Source organism: Capricornis sumatraensis, chromosome 10 (assembly GCF_032405125.1).
Source record: "Capricornis sumatraensis isolate serow.1 chromosome 10, serow.2, whole genome shotgun sequence".
Taxonomy (NCBI): Eukaryota; Metazoa; Chordata; class Mammalia; order Artiodactyla; family Bovidae; genus Capricornis; species Capricornis sumatraensis.
In genome coordinates, this window is record NC_091078.1 from 20,307,301 (window position 1) to 20,320,415 (window position 13,115).

General features: G+C 39.9%; 1 protein-coding gene across 1 annotated transcript in view; it reads right to left on the minus strand.

Moving 5' to 3' along the window:
- Positions 1-11,373, minus strand: part of CCAR1 (cell division cycle and apoptosis regulator 1) — a 45,790-nt gene extending 34,417 nt beyond the window's left edge. Inside the window, exons 1-4 of the mRNA XM_068982737.1 lie at positions 11,229-11,373; positions 10,040-10,162; positions 773-945; positions 334-378 (exon numbers count right to left, since the gene is read on the minus strand). Of these exons, the coding sequence (XP_068838838.1) occupies positions 334-378; positions 773-945; positions 10,040-10,112 (291 nt within the window). The 5' untranslated portion in view covers positions 10,113-10,162; positions 11,229-11,373. The remainder of the gene's footprint in view (positions 1-333; positions 379-772; positions 946-10,039; positions 10,163-11,228) is intronic.
- Positions 11,374-13,115: the final 1,742 nt, after the last annotated feature.

Here is a 13,115-nt window from a genome sequence, read left to right on the forward strand (position 1 = left end):
GTAGTCTAGTACGGGACAAAAGGCCTGAAGGTTTCAAACAAGAGTATTGGGCCAAAGATTCATTTAGAGTTATCCTTTCCAGATTATCTTCTACATGTTTTCATAAAAACATGTGACAAAGACTGGCTGCTGGTTTAGGATTTGAGTTTTCAGGACCTCTCTCCTATCTTCCTCTCCCTTGGAGACATTTCTTTATACCTACCACATTTCTTCCACTCCAGAAGAATTCAAATCACACGTTAAGGTTACTGAGGGGAACCAAAATCTATATAAGTTTAGTTGGAAAAATGACTTTTTAAAAATCAGTTTTTAACATGGAAAATATAAACTAACCTGTTGCTGCACACTATACAAGGCCTGCTGAGGTTGTGAATATTGCTGGAAAAAAAATTTTTTAAAGAAAAAAAATAGATATTAGTTTTAGTCATTCTCAAAAAGCAATATACACACATACATTCAAATACATAATAAGCATTACACTAAAAAGGAATTTTCTAAACAGCTACGCTTTATCTAAAATAAAATAGTGATTATTTATAATTTCAGATTCGTCAAGAATGAAATTTTATTCAAGTAACTAAGATATAAGGACTTTAGAATTTTGACTCTGCAGCTACACTTCTGTTATGTACTAGGCATAAATAATTCTTATCATCAGAAAAAAATAAGCATAATGCAACTCCACAATTACTCATCCCTTAAAATGTACCTACCCTTGGCTACCCAGATTTGAAAGTTTTCTATGTCACATTTTAAAACCTATAACATTCACCTGTTGCAACGCAGCTGCTGCAGCTGCAGCTTGTTGCTGCAATGCTGCAGTTTGAGTTAACTGATAGTTTGCTGGGGTTTGTGTAGTAAGGCCTGCTGCTGCCAAGGCAGTTTGCTGTGTATAAATGGTAGGAGATGCTCCAAGGAGAGATGGCTGCTGAACACCCAATGCAGCTAAAATGAGATTAAAAAGGGGGGGGGAGGAGGAAAAAAAAAATCAAGATTATTTGAATCCTTTCCAGGAATTTTCAATGAGTGCTTAGTTATGCATTATAGTCTGCCACTACTTAGTGAAGGAAAAAAAAAAACTAAAGAAAAATTTCAGTAATGCCTCACCTCAGATTCCAATGGCTTTAAATATTTGTTCAAGTCATGATAAATACAAGAAAACCTTAATCTATAAAATTAAACTACAGAATGAACCCAACAAACCTCAGCTAGACCAAGAGGCTAAAGTACCCTCAAGAAATATTTTCAGAAAGAACAAAAAATATATTATCTTATTTTACTCATCTAGAATGTATTGTTTTACCCTCAAGCAGATTAGAATCAAACATTAACGACAGTATTGCTGGAAGTGATCCACCATTAAAACATCCTACCATCAAGGATGTATTTCTTGTACTTCAACTCTGTATTAAAAAACTATAAAACTAGCAAACAGATGATAGGAACAGTTTAAATACAAAGCTAAACTGCAGTCTGGCACTGCCCTTCCCAAAACTGTATCTCCTAGAATGATGACTAGCTCCCCAGGACATTAAGTTTGTAAAAAAGCGGTCCAAGGTTTTAAAAGTTGACGCAACAGCAAATTAAGTATGTATTTTTACTGCAAGAATCCTCAGAACATTTAATATGCCACTAAGCACTGTGAATATCAAAAGAGGTCACCATAAAACAGTATTTGCTCATGTAACACTCCCTTTTCCAAAGCATCTTGCTTGCATCTTAGAGTAACCTGAAAAAAATGCTGCTCATCAGCTATTAGTTAATAACCATACAGAAAGAACAATAGGAACAGGAACAGAACAGAGACCATTTATGAATTAACCAAAGCACCTAGTCTAGAATCTACCAGAGAATCTTTTGAAGTGTGAAGTTCATCATCAATCTTGTTTAAGAGTCCAGATTAATTCTACTTAAAAATAAAGCAAACCAACAACAAAGTGAGGCAAAAACAAGCAAATCCCAGAAATCATGTTTGGAATTCATATAAAACATGAATAAAACATGATACTACTCCATGATAAAACATGATTTTTAAAAATTAAAAAAGAATGAAGGGGAAAAAAAAGATTCTAAGGTGGGGAAAAAAAACCTACTGGATGTCCTGAATACATAATCCTAAACCCTTACAACATTAATGTTTTATTCTCTTTGTTTTTAAGATAAGTCAGATGCCATAGATGGGTAAAAAGGATAAACCAAGACTAACAAAATTAAAGAGAAGTGGGGAATGTCTTAACACCAATGCAAATTCAAAATGAGGTTAACTGCACTGAGAATGGAAAAAAAAGTACAAAACTACAGCACAGGTTCTAACCAGTAGATCCTGTTAACTTCTGGAACTGTACATAAAATTACAGATAAGAAAGTTTAAAGTTTTCATCAGTTTTTCCAAAGCATAAGAAACCCCAACAAGCTTAAGAACCACTTCTCTAGGATAACAAAAGCAAAATTCTCATGTAAACACAAGACAGGTAAAGAACATAGGAAAAATTAAAAATTAAATTCAATGTTCTGCATTTGACAAAAGTAACCTCTTGTGATTCCAATCATGCCTGCATCTCCTTCCCCTACGTGAGCTCTGACCTCTGATCTGCTGTTTCACTCTGCTAGCACCAATTTCCAGAACACTGGAAAGTATCAATAGCTGTCACAGTAAAAGGGCTTACAGCCAGTATCTCACAAACAGCTCTTTTTCCTACAGCTTTTCTAGGTGTTCTAGACTCTGACAACATATTAAGTAGCCCAGCATTAAGTAGGTGGGATGACAGCTGATATCCGGCATCTCTTTTCCACTGTTGACAGACAATGTGAGGAATTAGAAACTACAGTGCAGACTGACAGGTACCAAGGCTCAAACGCGAGGAGAAACTTATGGGAAGGAGATTTACATACCAGTAGTTGCTGCACACTACTAGCTAGTTAATTCAAACTTTGTGAAATCATTGTGCGTAGGTTGTGGCTTTTATGTCTATATAATATAGCTCTTTTAAAAATCGTTTGAGATTTTAAGCTCAATAAAGTACATTTCATTAAAATTTATTAATGCTCCTCTTTTCTGTAGCTAGATCTAAGAAGCTATCCTTGAATATTTGTATACAGCATTCTCTACTCTTCTGAACTGAATAAAATCAATATTCTGCACAGTAATTCTATAGCTTGCAAAGGCATGAATCTCTGAGTTAATCTTTCTCTCTCCATAAGTGGCCTAACACTTATCAGTTGGAGATTTTTTTTCCAATTATCCACATTGGAACACTCTGTTCATTTATCTGTGCCTGATTCAATATGACGGTTGAAGGTCTGTGTCTGTGACACATCTGAAACAGACACACTTATAACCATGTATCAATACTTGCACAGACCTATGAAATAAGCCCTAAATGACCAAAGGTTCAGTTCAGTCGTTCAGTCGTGTCCGACTCTTTACGACCCCATGAATCGCAGCACGCCACGCCTCCCTGTCCATCACCAACTCCCAGAGTTCACTCAGACTTACGTCCATTGTGTCAGTGATGCCATCCAGCCATCTCAACCTCCGTCGTCCCCTTCTCCTCCTGCCCCCAATCCCTCCCAGCATCAGAGTCTTTTCCAATGAGTCAACTCTTCGCATGAAGTGGCCAAAGTACTGGAGTTTCAGCTTTAACATCATTCCTTCCAAAGAAATCCCAAGGCTGATTTCCTTCAGAATGGACTGGTTGGATCTCCTTGCAGTCCAAGGGACTCTCAAGAGTCTTCTCCAACACCACAGTTCAAAAGCATCCATTCTTTGGTGCTCAGCCTTCTTCACAGTCCAATTCTCACATCCATACATGACCCAGGAAAACCCACAGCCTTGACTAGACAGACCTTAGTCGGCAAAGTAATGTCTGCTTTTGAACATGCTATCTAGGTTGGTCATAACTTTTCTTCCAAGGAGTAAGCGTCTTTGAATTTCATGGCTGCAGTCACCATCTGCAGTGATTTTGGAGCTCCAAAAAGGCATGCTGGCTTGTAGAATCTTAGGTCCCCAGCCAGGGATCAAACCGGGGAGTGAAATCACTGAGTTCTAACCACTGGACAGCCAGGGAATTCCTGCAATCTTCGATTTCTACCAAATGAGTTGGATATATCCAACTCTATCAAGAGATAACTAATTTAAGTATACATAGCACATCAGCCATTATTTGTTTGAAAAAGACCATTAATCTTGCAATTGAACAATGTGAGCTCCTGACTCAAGAGGTGGGGATTTTAAGACAACCAATGGGCCAGATTAAAAGGAAGAAAAAATGAGGTCATATTTATGACAACATCCTAAGTGTTTATTAACAGATGAATGGATAAAGATGTGTGGTACATATATATACATGACAGAATATTACTTAGCCATAAAAAAAAACAAAAACAAAACCTTGCCACTTCAGCAATATGGATGGACTGGAAAGGTATTATGCCAAGTGAAAAACAGGCAGAAGAAAAAATGCTGTATATCACATATATGTGGAATCTAAAAACTAAAACAAACTAGTGAATGTAACAAAAAGGCAGAGTCACAGATACAGAGACTAGTATCTAGTTCTGAGGAGAGGGAGGGAGGGGCAAGACAGGGTCGGGGAGTGGGAGATGCAACTACTGGGTCTAAGATAACACACTACAGCACAAGAAATAAAGTCAGTATTTTGAAGTAACTTCAAATGGAATGTGATCTTAATAAAATTTGTATGGGGGGACTTCCTGGGAGTCCAGTGGTCAAGACTCATGATTCCAGTGCATGGGTTCAATTCCAGGTTGGGGAACAAACATCCCACAAGCTATGTGGCACAGCATAAATAGTTTGTATAAAAAAATGTGTTTAAATACAGTCACATTTAAAACAACTGTATTAGCTTCACTTGTTAGAGCATCACATAATCACCATGACTTTAACTCCTGAACTAGTTCATTTCTTTGTCTATAGCCAGAATGTCATCACCCTACAAATGGTCAAAGAAATAGGTGAGAAAATATGTCCTGGAATTGGCTAAATCCACCCAAACATCTTAATACTGTTGCAATTATATACATATACCATGCAAATACTTTGAGTCAAATATACTGAAGATACTCCTGAAGTGAAGTGAAGTTGCTCAGTCGTGTCCGACTCTTTGCGACCCCATGGACTGTAGCCTACCAGGCTCCTCAATCCATGGAATTTTCCAGGCAAGAGTACTGGAGTGGGTTGCCATTTCCTTCTCCAGGGGATCTTCCCAATCCAGGGATTGAACCCAGGTCTCCTGCACTGCAGGCAGACGCTTTACCGTATGAGCCACCAGGGAAGCTCAAGATACTCCTATATCACTATAATTTATCTAACGGATATTTAAAGATTCAATCAGTGACTTACCAGCTATCCCTCTCAATGTCCCTTTACACAACAGAAATTGTTTAACTTTCAAACCTAAAAGCTCTGGTCCCAGTTATAACTGTCATTGAATATATAGGAAATGGAAAAATAGGGTAAATTTTAAAGACAAGAGTAAATATTAAATAACAAGTATTTCAGTATAGGAAATTTAGAAAGAAGGCTGGAAATACAGACCCTAAATACCATCTCAAGAGTTTGAGCTGTATTCTAAAGTTCTTAAAGACAGTTTTGAGGATGAATCTGTCTAGTCAACGCTATAGTTTTTCCAGTGGTCATGTATGGATGTGAGAATTGGACTATAAAGAAAGCTGAGCACCGAAGAATTGATGCTTTTGAACTGTGGTGTTGGAGAAGACTCTCGAGAGTCCCTTGGACTGCAAGGAGATCCAACCAGTCCATCCTAAAGGACATCAGTCCTGGGTGTTCATTGGAAGGACTGAGATTGAAGCTGAAACTCCAATACTTTGGCTACCTGATGCGAAGAGCTGACTCACTTGAAAAGACCCTGATGCTGGGAAAGATTGAGGGCAAGAGGAGAAGGGGACAACACAGGATGAGATGGTTGGATGTCATCACCGACTCAATGGACATGGTCTGGGTGGACTCCAGGAATTGGTGATGGACAGGGAGGCCTGGCATGCTGTGGTTCATGGGGTCACAAAGAGTCGGACACAACTGAACGACTGAACTGAACTGAAAAGAACAGAATAATGGAAGAAGCAATGAACCTAACAACAGACTCTTCTGTGACTTCCTCTTGATAAACTTCATCACTTTTCTGGGCCTCAAATTCTTTATCTGGTAGAGAAACATGCTGAGATAGAATCTAGTTCAGGGTCCATTCAGCTTTGGAAAATTTTGTAATTTAAATAGAAATCATGCTTTAGGAAAAATTATCACATCTGACAGATACATTGGAGGTGGGGGGAAATAGTAAGTATCACACCTAGTAAAAGAGGAAAGCAAATTAAAGCAGTTAGAACTTAATGAAGAATAATAAACATAGAGTATGACCAAATGACAGATGGGGAAAAGAGCATCCTGACTTAAGTGAATGTTATGGTAAATCATGTGCTTAGTCACTTAGTCGTCTCTGACTCTTTGAGACCCTATGAACAGGGGCCCTCCAGACTCTTCTGTCCATAAGATTCTCCAGGCAAGAATACTGGAGTGGATAGCCATTTCCTTCTTCAGGGGATCTTCCCAACCCAGGGATCGAACCTGCATCTCTTGTGTCTGCTATACTGGCAGGCAGGTTCCTTATCACTAGTGCCACCTGGGAAGCCCACATTACAGGGTATAAAGTTTTGGGAAGGGTATGGAAGAGCCTGAAAGTTAGGTGAGAGACTCTGGCATAGCTTATATAAGCAAGAGAAAGCTGTTATGGATGCAGTCATCCCAATGTGAAGTACAGAGGCCCTAAAAGTAATAGAGAGGAATACATTTGAGGCATTTTCAAAGGAGAAGAAAGTCAAAGTTTGATATATGTTTGAATATGGGAAGTAAAGGAAAAGAAAATTAAAGATGACAAACTCGAAATTATTAACTCCTTAACTGAACAGCTTCCCAGGTGGCGCAGATAGTAAAGAATCTGCCTGCAATGCAGGAGACCAGGGTTCAATCCTAGAGTTAGGAACATCCATGGGAGAAGGAAATGGCAATCCACACCAGTATTCTTGCCTAGGAAATCTTATGGACAGAGGAGTGGGCTACAGTACATGGGGTTGCAAACAGTCATACACGATTGAGCGAACAGCACTGACACAATTGAAAAACAGCATTAAAATTAATCAGAAATAATTCAAATACTGATCTTCAACTTTATGACAGATTTCACCAATTAAGTGCTAGTGGACATACTTTTCTTGAAGTTTTTAATCTTACATATGTCATCTGTGTGAATGCACTGAAATGTTCAAATCACTGTTAGCTGATTCCAGAGTTAAGTACAAATGCAAGGCAATGTTGCTAGAAAACAGAATAGCAAAGCCATTAACTGAACGTAAGCTTAAGTCATATACTAAAAGGAAATAGCAGTAATTTTTTATATTGCTTTCAGGAGAAAATGAGTCAGATACAGAGGCACAAAGATCAAAATATTTTCATTTGAATTGAATTTTCAGTTAACCTTTTTCTGTTGTATGACCACCATTTGATTAACATTGACCTCTGATACTAATATATCTGGCATATTTCAATGCATGCATTTTTCTTTAGAATAAAATATGGAGACGGCAATGGAACTCCACTCCAGTAGTACTCTCGCCTGGAAAATCCCATGGACAGAGGAGCCTGGTAGGCTGCAGACCATGGGGTCGCTGAGAGTTGGACACGACTCAATGACTTCACTTTCACTTTTCACTTTCATGCATTGGAGAAGGAAATGGCAACCCACTCCAGTGTTCTTGCCTGGAGAATCCCAGGGACAGGGGAGCCTGGCGGGCTGCCGTCTATGGGGTCGCACAGAGTCGGACACGACTGAAGCAACTTAGCAGTAGAATAAAATAGGCACCTATACCACTATCCTGATTAAGTTCTTCTGATGCCCTCTGCTGAAATTTTTTTTATCAAATTGCATTTGAAGCTTACAGGAGAAAATGTAAAGCCTTATATATATACTAGGCTGAAATTCTCCATGAAATGAGGTATAAATAAAACAAATCATAATTGACTTAGAGTTGAAAAATATTCAACTTTGACAGAAATTAGCTTGGATCTGAGAATCAATTCTAATAAGATAATCATTAGTCACAAAAGCTTGAAAATGAAGGCTAGAAAATATCAGGCCTTCAGGAAACAGCTCAAAATATGAAAGTCATTCAGCCGTGTCCGATTCTTTGCGACCCTCATAGACTGTCCATGGAATTCTCCAGGCCAGAATGCTGGAGTGGGTAGCTTTTCCCTTCTCCAGAGGATCTTCCCAAACCAGAGATCAAACCCAGGTCTCCCACACTGCAGGTGGATTCTTTACAATTGAGCCACAAGGGAAGGCCAAGAAAGCTGGAGTAGGTAGCCTATTCCTTCTCCAGGGGAGCTTCCCGACCCAGGAATTGAACTGGGGTCTCCTGCATTGCGGACAGATTCTTTACCAAGTATAGAACATAAAATTTTCGATAGTTCAATAAAAACACTCACTAGAGAACCTACTCCAGGATTTTTTAGGAAAACTAAACATAGATGCTAACAAAATACTTGCCTAGTTACTGAAGTCATGATGCATCAATAAAATATCAGACTTTGAAAATCTATGATTAATGGCAGGTTCCAGAATAATCCATAATTTCTTAGAGCACAAATTGTTTACACAAATCCCATTATTTACATTTGGAATCTCTATTGTCAGATATGGAAAAGGAGGTGTATAATTACTACTGACTCTTGACAAGTTTTAAAACCTTTATAGTATCTCCTTTGCTCAGTTTCACAATAAAAACAAAAGCACAGTGCTTATTTAAGTAATTACAATATAGATGTTAAGAACTATGGACAATAGAAATTCACCGTAACAGCTATTCTATAGAAACAATACAGATAAGAAATTAAAGCAAATTGCACATAGAAAATCAGGTAAACATGTTCTTTACCAAAATACCAGTACACATCACTTATTTCTGGACACACAGTATTTGCTAATAATTCCTGTTTTATCAAAATTAAGTCAGTATCAGGTTCCCCACTATTTAACACAGAGAAGAAACACTTGGATACCAATTATAACTATTATTTCATATTATATTCAGTTGCTCATTTAATCCCTCAAATCAAATCAACTGTTGCTCCTTTAATATTTCAAACCAAAAGTAACTAAAATAAAAACCCTAATGTATTCATTTCCTTAAAGACAAAGGTCACCTACATAGCAAGATAATCATGTCAATCCAATTTAGAACATCAGAGTTAGAAGATCACAGTGTCTCTGCAACTGACCTCAAATAACAAAAATTTAAGTAAAATGCAGCAAAAACTAGTATCAAGTATATCATAAATAAAATATATTCAAATTAACAGAATAAGCTGCAACTTTTCTGGGTACTCGGAGAAACTCTAAGTTTCATTTTGTAAACTGAAGATTCAAACCGTAAGTCAAGAAATGGCAAAAAAAAAAAAAAAGTAAAAGTCTTCCCAAGAGCAATAGGAAGAAAAGCTGAAATAAACACTTTTAATGACATATTTTGTTACCTTATTTTGAAAATGACATTTCGTAGGCTTTATTTTGAATACGTAAATATTTGCCCTTTTCCTTTACATCTGTTTATTCTTTTCCTTTGCTTCATAAATTCTTTAGAGTTGGTTTTTTCACTTAAAATTCAAATACCTGAAAACCAGTCTTATAATTTTTCATAAAGTATGAATACACTTAATTTTAATATAACTTATGAATACTGACACCTTAACATGCCAAATGAGGTAAACTAGGATGAATGAGTGGCTGCTAACCTCTAACATAACTAAACCAACATAACTGTCCAAACTACTGTGTAAGGCAGGTATTTCGCTAGCTGGTCTATGAATTTTTAAAAGAAGCTTCACAGATTATCTTAAAAGATACATCATTTGCAAAGTTATATTCACGATATTATGCAGAGATTAATGCACACAGTTAAAACATATCCCAAATCCGGCATCTATAGCACATGTGTTCAGAGGAAGCCTAACCTGGCTGAGATACCGCAGTGGCTGTAAACTGAGTAGCCCATGGCGGATTCTTCTGTCCTCCAAACTGAGCCATGACAAAAGGGGAGGGGGGACCTTCGCTTGTTTGTCTTCTACAGCAGCGATCTATCAAGAAAGGAGCCACAGTTTAAAGTTCAACCAAACTACAACCATCACAAAAGTCTGATTTTAAAGAAATGTTTAATTTGTCAAGGCCATCTTGTAGACCAACTATAAATAACAAGGGGCACGTGAATGTCCGATATGCAGCAAAAACATTTACATCAAATTACTTCACGAAAGTAGCCAATTTCAATACATGACATTAGAGGTCGACTTACAAGAAACGCACTTCCCTCATCGACTACAAACTGTCACATTTAAACAGAAGACCGTTTTCTACCCGATTCTTAACAATAAAAAATACACAGCTTTACATTCAACAGAAAAATAGCCTGCTTGTTTCTTTTGGCATGGGCTGGAGGCTGAAAGTGTAAAAACCAATAACGGAAATTGGGACGAAACATCGAAGAAAGGTATTCAAGAGCATCATTTAAATAACGAACATCTCCTTACTTTCCAGACTAGGGAAGAACCTGGGGGCTCCTTTTCTCTCCCCTTCCTCGAGGAGAAAGACAGTTGAAACAACGGATGCCCCTTAGAGAACCATCGTGAAGACCCCTCCCCCCCAAATCCAGCCAGAAGAAGCGAAGGTCTCAGCCTGCGCACTCCCTTCCCCCCACACCTCGGAGGGACCAGAGCTGTGCCATCCATCTTCCTCCAGCCCCAGCTCCTCGCGGGCCGCAGACCAGGGGAGAGGGAATCCTCCGTCCCGGAGACTAGGCGAAATGCAAAGAAGGGGATACCGACAGCTCCGGTACCCATAAGCCCCCAGCGGTGCGGAGAAGCCTCCATTCCCCCAAAACCCGTGCCGCCGGGCAAGGCTCCGACGTCCCCGACCCGAACCCAGGAGGCTAAACCGTCACCGGCTGGAGAGCGAGAGACGGCGGCCCGGAGCCCCTTCGAGCCTGCCAGGCAGAGGCCGAGGCCGAGGGTTGCCGGGGGCACCGGAGGGGCCGCCGGAAAAAAAAAAACCGAGGCGGTGGGGGAGGGGCCCCGGCCGCGCCGGGCCTGCTCCGACCCGCACAAAAGGGACTGTGTCCCTCCCGTCCCAGTCCCACGAGAGCCCCACCGTCGCCGGCGTACGGACGCCGTGCTACCAAAACGGCCGCTCCCGGCGCTGCGGCGGATCCGACAGGACGCTAGGAACCCCGGCACGGTCGCCCGCCGCTCCAACCGCGAGGACCAAACCTTCACCTGAATCCGGTCCCAGTTAACACCGAAGCCATTTCAAACCCATCAGGCTTAAGCGCATGCGTCAACCTCCCCCTCTTCCTCCGCGCCTCTGCCCGCTCCCCAATCTCTCTGAGGAACGGCGCATACGGGCTTACGTTCTACGTGCGCGCTCCCGAGGTAGCCGTCAATGCGCTCACCCCTTTCCTACGCAGCTGGAATCGGAGCTTGCCTAAGACGGGTTACCTTGCCACTTGTATAACAATGAGCCAACTGTCTGTATCTCTGCGCAAGTTCAAAGAAAGAGGCTTCGCCGAGTGTGGGAAGAATCGGGAGTCATGTGATCCATGAGATCGCCGCCATTTTGTGGGGGGGTTCCCCTTTTTTTTTTTGGTGGCTCAGGTACGTGAGAGAATGACTATATCCAGTGACATCTTCCTAACTTTTTGAAAAAATTGAGATGAAATTCACTTAACATATAATCCCATCGTTTAAGTATTTTATTGTACAATTCAGAGGCTTTTAGCACTTACATAAAGCTGTGCAACCACCATGCCTCCAAACCTTGAAAAGATCTACCCGTTACGCAGTTCCTCCTTAATCCCGGCGCCCTCCAGCTCCAGGCAACTACTAATCAGCTTGCTTTCTATGGATTAGCATGTCCTAGACATTTCCTGTTAGAATCATACTGGGACTTGCCTGGTGATTCAGTAGCTAACATTCCAAGCTACCCATGGCTGGGGTCCCGGGGTTCGATCCCGGGTGAGAGAAATAGTGCTTACACGTCAGAAGTAAGACCCATTACAATTAAATAAACTAAAAAAAATAAAAAAAAAGAATTATACAGGCTTTTTGTGTGATTACTGTATGATGTCCAAGGTTCCTCTTGTAGCGTGCCTTAGTACTTCAAACGATTATATGAATAATACCATATTTTGTTTATCCATTTGTCAGTTGATCTTTGGAGTTGCCTCCACTTTGGGGCTACTATGAATAATGCTGCAGTGAACATTCATATACGAGTGTTTTGTTTAAATTCCTGTTTTCAATTCTCTTAGATTATAGCTAGTAGTGCGATTCTGGGTTATCTGGTAAATTCTATGCTTAACTTGTTTTCACAGTGACTGCACGAGTTTACATTCCCACGATTAACAACATTAAGTATCCATTCTATGAATATGAAATATCTTTCCAGTTATTTAGGTCTTCTTTCAGCATGTATTGCAGATATCACAGTTCAATTTCTCACACTTTTCCCCCCTTTTTAAACTGTACTCTGCAGCTTGATGGAGCTTAGTCCCCCAACCAGAGATCAACCAGCGGTGGAGGCATAAGAGTCCTAACCACTGGACCACCAGGAAATTCCCTTGCATCTCCTTGAGTAAATAAAAGTTATTCACCAACTATTTCATTGTTCTTCACACTTGGTGAATGACCAAATAAGGAGTGTGGTTTCATACTAAGTACAGGGGTAAGTCATTGGGATGTTTTAAGCTGGGGAATGTCATGACCCAAGATTTGTGTTTTGTTGTCTGTTTTCTTGCCGCACTGTGCAGCTTATGGGATCTGTTCCCCCAGCAGGGAATCAAACCCATAAACTCTGATGTGGACGTATGGAACCCTAAAACTGGACTATCAAGGAATTACCCACAAGATCTGTTATTAGAAGATAACTGTTTTAAAGGATTATTCAGTTTGTTGTCTAACAGAGCATCAATTAAGATAAAGGAGGGCATTCTCTGGCAGTCCAGTGGTTAGGAATTAGTGCTTTCACTGCCCAGGTTTC